Genomic DNA, 7,148 nt, shown 5'->3' with positions numbered 1-7,148 from the left:
TTTGCGTAGGCTGACATTTAAATGGACCATCATTTTAGCATTAACAGTCATAAGACTCAATTACAATGTGCTGGTGCCAGATTTGAAGGCTATCATTGGATGCTTGCAATGGGGCTGAACACCACTTCACGTTGGTCCCCCCAGATCAAAGTGGGGCGTATTTGCATGGGGATCAAACGCAACAGCGAAAGCGAGAGGGGGGTACAATAGTGATTTGGGGTTGGGGTGGCGGTGGGGGTGGTGGTTTTGTGTGTGTGCGTGTGTGTGTGTGTCTGTGTGTGTGGGAGGGGGGGATTATAACATTAATTAAATACATTCTTCCGCAAGCTGCTCCTGCGTTTTGAGGACGAGGGTGAAGACGCAAACATGAATAGGCTACATTGCCATGGTTAGTCACTCCATTCATCAATGATTCTCTTTGAGGATTATTGTCAGCTACGCCAGGGGGTGGGGGACGAACTGTGCACTTGAATCAAATAAATAAATACAAGAAGCCGACGCATTTGGCGCAGTCTCGCTGTCAGAAGTGTCAAGAGAGTGACAAGGAGGGAAGCAGAGGTGCTGCAGGAGATTGAGAAGAACAAGGTGACGGCAGCTGTTTGAGATGTGTTTCAGGGCTATATACCTTTTAATATCCTTCAATATGAATAATGCGATTAGGTTACAGTACACAGTTCATGATTCATGTAGGCACAACAAACACCAAACATTGGTTCAACATTGTGTATGAAGAATTTATTATCCTTTCTTTAAAAAATAAAAAGGCACTTAATTTCCCTTGACCTTCAGTACTGAAGCTTTAATGAATGCATCTAAACAAATAAAACAGTAGATCCGGTAAGAGCCAAAGTAAACATAAATTAAATATATTTACAATAAATAACACATCTATACACATTTATACAGATAACCATGCCACTTTTAGGGAGCACAAAACGACGTCTCCTTACAAACATTTGCCATGCATTTTCATTCTTCTTCTCCTCCTCTTTTCTCTGCAATACTGGGCATATCTACTGCAGAGGAAACAACCTGACAGACGCAGGAGATAACAACACTGGTAATGTCTCTTTGAACACTGTTAATGATAGTTCCTTCTGACTGATGCCACTGCGCTGTGTCCCTTGGCTACAGCACAGAGAGCGAGTGAGAGAGAGCGAGAGAGCGAGAGAAAACGGCAGATCAGTCAGTTCAGGTAAAGTCTTTTTCTAGCAGCTCCTTACACAGGGCATAAAGTGTTTGGGTACATCAAAGTGTAAGTGTGTGTGTTAACATGAGTGCGCTTGTGTTTTCGTGGCGGCAACACATACGTGAGTGCACGTGCACAGTGCCCACCCCCCCCCCCCCCCCCCACACACCCGTCAGCGTGCCCTCATAGAGTGGGCAAGTCACGCCCCTATGAGATCGAAAAATATGTATGGGGTTCAATGAAGAGAAAGTAATTATCTTCTGGTCCCAGTCTTTATATTGCACGGATTACACACATATGTTGTTTGTGGATTTAAGTGATACATTTCTTTGCATGAAAAATGATCATTTAAATCCACAAACAACATATGTGATATCCAGGGCATATAAAGACTGGGACCCGAAAATAATTACTCTCTCTCCATTGCACCCCATTCATATTTTTCGATCTCATAGGTCCCATGGGCTGTACCCGAAGGGGCGTGACTTCGCCCCTCTATGCAGTACATCGTCTGTGCTTTCGACCCCAGCACCCACTCCCCCCATCACCACCACCACCACCACCACCACGCGCGCGTCACACGTGCGTGGGGTTGTCCGAGTGGGGGTCCGGCTTGGCCATGTGCATGACCACGGCGGGGGGGGCCTTGTAGTGGCAGTGCATGCTGCCGCAGGTGACCCCCCCGCATGGCTTCCTGCCCCCGCCGGGCGTCCGGTCCGCCGCCAGCTTCCTGCTGCACAGCAGCTGCCAGGTCTGCAGCGTCTTGGAGCTCCACACCCACACGCCGCTGGTGATGCCCACCACCAGCGACATGAAGGTCTTCAGCATGAACACGGCCACCGCCGGCACCGAGGCGTCCAGCGAGCAGCCCTCGTTCCTCCGGCCCGGCAGCGAGACGCAGCGGGCCTCCAGGCCGCGGGAGCGCCAGTAGTCCATGTTGAGGCGCTCGTAGAAGTAGCACACGATCACGCAGGTGGCGGGCACCGTGTACAGGATGGAGTACACGCCGATCTTCACCATCAGCTTCTCCAGCTTCTCCGTGTTGGTGCCCTCCGTCTTCATCACGCGGCGGATGTGGAAGAGCGCCACGAAGCCCGTCAGGATGAAGGAGGTGCCCACCACCAGGTAGCAGGCCAGGGGGACGAGCACGAAGCCGGTGAGGGCGGCCGCGTCCATGCTGCCCACGTAGCACAGGCCCGTCAGCTCGTCGCCCGCCACCTTCCTCATGGTGAGGATGACGATGGTCTTGAGGGCGGGCACGCCCCACGCCGCCATGTGGAAGTAGTTGCTGTGGGCCTCGATGGCCTCGTGGCCCCACTTCTTGCCGGCGGCCAGGAACCAGGTGAGCGTGAGGATCACCCACCAGATGGACGAGGCCATGCCGAAGTAGTAGAGGATGAGGAAGACGATGGTGCAGCCCGTGGACTCCAGCCCCTCCTGGATGATGTACAGCTCGCCGTTCTCCCGGTCGCAGGCGATGTTCTCCGCGCCGGCCACCGAGCGGATGATGAAGGCCACCGAGTAGACGTTGTAGCACATGGAGAGGAAGATGATGGGCCGCTCGGGGTACTGGAAGCGGTGCGGGTCCAGCAGGAAGGTGAGCACGGTGAAGGCGGTGGACACGAAGCACAGCGTGGACCACACCGTCATCCAGACGAAGGCGAAGTCCTTGTCCCGCCGCGACCAGAACACGTCCACGGCCGAGGAGCAGCGCGGCGCGCACGACTGGCTCTTCTCCACGTACTGGAACTTCTCAGGGTTCTCGCAGGACCCCGGGACGCCGCCCGAGTGGCCTGAGCCGCCGCCGGACCCCCCGCCGCCGCTGCCCGGATGTCGGGGGCGGGGCGGCACCGGGAGCATGCCCTCGCCCTTCTTGGTCTCGGGTCTGGTGTCGTTCTCCGGAGCCTCCATGCACAGGGCGTTGGGGTCGTTCCTGGTGGGCAGCTTGGAGCAGTCCAGAGAGTCGGGCCAGGCGTAGTTAAACTTCTCCATGATGGGGGAACACTTCTGCCTGGCCTGCTCGCACATGGGTCGACAGGCGGGGATGGAGGTGGACACTTTGTCCGTGCACATAGGGGCATAGAGGGAGCAGAGGAAGAAGCGCAGCTGCGGGTCACAGCCGTACTCCACCAGCGGGGCAAACTCGTTGAGTTTGATCGCAGCCTCCTTCTGGTTGTCGTGGTCCATGAAATTGGGCATGCGGGTCAAGTTGTAGCCGATCCCTTGGCACATTGGTATAACGATGGGCTCGCACTTGGCTGGTCTGCCTCGCTCCAGATCATAGGATCCTATCTCGAAGCTGGAGCCAGAAATTACCAGCAGACACCATAGGAAAATAACCATCTTCAACGGACAGCCACCCATTCTCATTTTTTGTCATATGTCAAAAAAAGAGTTTGCACCTCCAAAGCAATGTCCATACAAAAAAAACAACCGAATCGGATAGAATAGGAAGACCCACACTAGTGGCCCATTACGTATGAAGGTCAAAACGTGTGTTATCTTTCCGTGACTGGATAAATCCACGATCGAACAAAGTCCACTAGTTATTAAAAAAAAAGTCTAACAGGCGGAATAGCAAAAAGCCCACCAGTGGGAATGAAGTCCGTTATTACAAACTGAGAGACCGAAACTTCGGACGCCAACCGGGGCAGAAGACGAGCCTGTGTACCCACGAGTCCCGGAGAGCGGCAAGGAAGAAGCGTCCTTAAATCCACAGCATGCCATGCAGGTCTAGAGCTGACGGTGTTTACCGGATCGGTGGACACGGATCTCTTCAGAATTGACTTTGTCTGCTCTCTCTTGAGCCACCGCTTTCAAACGCCACACTGAACTTTCCCTGCTTCCAGCGGGGACTTCAGTAGGAAGGGGGGTGGGCACTCAGTGGGAAGGGGGGTGGGCACTCAGTGACGCTCACATTTCGCCTGGCTTATGAAGGAGCACCGCAGAAGGAAAACGATCACCCATAGCTGGAGGTCTCTCGCATGCCTTGTATGTGTCTTTTTAGAAATTGGCAAGAAAAAATGGTCAGCAGCATGCATTTGAAACACAATTCAACACCAAAAAAATAACAAATCCATTAAAAGTCAATTCGGACTATTTTCGTACCAGTGCCTCCCTCAGCCGAGTAAATATTATAGTGTATCGTTCGCTATTGATTTAAAAAAAAAAAATCCAAATACGTGACAGCAAGTAATTACTCTCTTTACTCGACAACTGTTTGTGAAAGAGGTCGATTTACCTCCGTTGAAATCTTGGCAATCATTATGAAAACAGAGAGAACATGTTTAAGTGTAGTGGCGAAGACTATTGTTTCCATCTAGTGGTTGAATGAAATAGCCAACAATCCCCCTCTAATAGTTCTCCAGTGATCCTGCATGGAACCTGAGGATTCTGGCCGCAAGCCCGAATTGGCTGTCAACTGTCCACCGACTCCACCGTCCATGTTGACATTCTGTCTGCTGAAGGACTTCCAGCACAGGCAATTATAGATACATTACCACAAGTTGAACGTGCAATGTACCTGCACGGTGGAATTATGGAGAAAATAAATTGATAAAATAAGAAGATTTTTACATAATATTTCACGAACAAATGACTTAGGGAGGTAAATATCTTTGCCTGTTTTCTTGTACAAATTAAGGAAGATAAAGGTTATAATCTGCAGCATCAGATTTGGCATCAGGTGAAAAGCCTTTTATCCCAGTGCTTCGGAGTTCAAAATCAACCCTGATCGAGAACGAGTGGAAGAACATTCCAGGCTCTAAGACGAAATCTTAATCTACGTCAGCGAGGCCTTTATTGCTCAATCAAATAGAGTAAGCTTGACTGAAGTCCCATCCAAACCTTTCAGTTTGAGATCGCACTTCAAAGACAAGTCGATGGATGGGGGGGGGGGGGGGTGCAGAGTGTGTCCTGGGGAGGCCAAAGATTATTATCAAAAAGATACCTCTTCAGGTTAAGTGGGCCTTATCAGAAAGAGTTAGCGTCCAGCGAGACACCCAAAACCATATTCCAGAGTTTAACAAAGGTGAAGACATTTAGAAACGTTCTTTGCAAGGACTTTGAATATCCTCCAAAATCGATTCCTCATCCCCAAATAGTGATGGGCACAGAAAAAAAGTGCCATGTCCGAAAAAGCCTGACTCAACACTAATAAATACCTAGCAGGAGCCATGTAAAAAAACACAAAACTGTTTCTTATTTTTATCTCAGATTATCCTTGCAGCGCTGGGTCGACTCCAACTCGCGGAACCCAAGGTTAAGGACAGATTTCTACCCTCAACAACGTAATCATATTAAGTGATACGTTCACGTAGGCAGCGTGCCACAGGGCCAGTTAAGGAGACACAAGGTCTCGCCACAGCATCGCGTTGTAAGACCATGTGTAGAGCAGTAAAACCTTGGGCCGTCTCCGCTTTCCTCGCTTTGTGTTATTTCTGATTGACCCTGAGGATGTTGGAGCGAGGCTATATAGGTATATAAACTACTGGCTGACCACTCTCTGGCCTGCAATCAGTTTGTTTTGGATAGGTTATTAATGTTTACTCTGCCATTTGGTCAGAGGAAATTTATATACGTTCTTTAATTTCTCTCTCTCTCTCTCTCTCTCTCTCTCTCTCTCTCTATCTCTCTCTCTCTCTCTCTCTCTCTCTCTCTCTCTCTCTCTCTCTCTCTCTCTCTCTCTCTCTCTCTCTCTCTCTCTCTCTCTCTCTCTCCCTCTCTCCCTCTTTCTCCATCTTTCTCTCTATCTCCATTTCTCTCTTTTCTCTCCATCTCCCTCCCAGTCTCTCCTCCTCTCCATCTCTCTGTCTCTTTCTCTCCCTCCAACTCTCTCTCCATCACTCCAGTGTGTCCCCCTCACACCACCACACACACACACACACACACACACACACACACACAAACACACACACACACACACACACACACACACACACACACACACACACACACACACACACCCGACACACACACACACACACACAAACACACACACACACACACACACACACACACACACACACACACACACACACACACACACACACACACAGCCCCATCTTGCCTCCACCGGTCCGCGGGATGGCGTCTTGTGTTTCATGCCTCCCTCATCAGGCCGAGGCCCTGGTGGCAGCGCAGCCCTTGTAATTACCCACCGCTGTACTTATTGGTTATCGTATATCAGGCGCGCAGCAGCTGTAAACATCCCAGGGAGAACAATAGCGCAGACCGCCCGTCCCGGAGACACCGAGCCGGTGGGTGGTGTTGCGGTGTAGGGGGGAGGGGGGCTGGGGGGGTCCGTTGTTATGGGGGTAACAGGAGACCCGAGCCCACACTTAATACAGCCATACATCTTGAGACACCGCACACTCCCTCTCCAACACGGACTATAAAAGCATATTATTGTTGAGGCTCCGTTCATGTAATTATCTCTTTTGTGTGAGTGTGATAGCTCATTGAGGAACTCCTACGCCGCAGTGACCGGTTCACCCGCCCCGAGAGACAATGGGCTGGGGGGCGGACAGCAGCTGCTCGGTTGTTTGAATAGTCAATCGCTAAAAAAAGGAAAGTTAGAAAAAACAGTGGATGTTTGTTATGTATGCATGTAGGTTGCATGTATGCATGTACAGTACACGATTAATAGGCAAATCTGGCCTGAAGAGCTGTCCATCCCCTGTCAGGGCATAATGTCCTCCACAGCCTGGATGGTTTTAGGACCCACGTCTCTGCTGGATGAGGGCAGCATGTCTGTTCAGCAGCATCCCTCCTGCAGGAGCAATCCACATGCTTACAGATACGTTGCCTGCATCCCATACCCAACGAACAACGAAACTCGACAAAAGCATAAAGGTCTATCACAGTCTGTCACAGTTTCCTTCTTAAGATTGTCACTCATTTAAAAGGTATCAGCCTCTTCTGTGATCAGCAGCATCTTTTAAAACAGAAACCTCAGAGT

General features: G+C 50.6%; 1 protein-coding gene across 1 annotated transcript; it reads right to left on the bottom strand.

Annotated features, from left to right (window-relative positions):
• Positions 1-605: 605 nt before the first annotated feature.
• Positions 606-4,050, bottom strand: fzd9b (frizzled class receptor 9b). Its single transcript, XM_030382014.1, has one exon. It carries the CDS (start codon positions 3,557-3,559, stop codon positions 1,766-1,768), a length of 1,794 nt encoding a protein of 597 aa, XP_030237874.1. The 5' UTR covers positions 3,560-4,050; the 3' UTR covers positions 606-1,765.
• Positions 4,051-7,148: the final 3,098 nt, after the last annotated feature.

Source organism: Gadus morhua, chromosome 16, assembly GCF_902167405.1.
Source record: "Gadus morhua chromosome 16, gadMor3.0, whole genome shotgun sequence".
NCBI classification, from domain to species: Eukaryota; Metazoa; Chordata; class Actinopteri; order Gadiformes; family Gadidae; genus Gadus; species Gadus morhua.
Note: the sequence above shows the minus strand (reverse complement) of the source record. Positions and strands in the feature narration are given on the sequence as shown.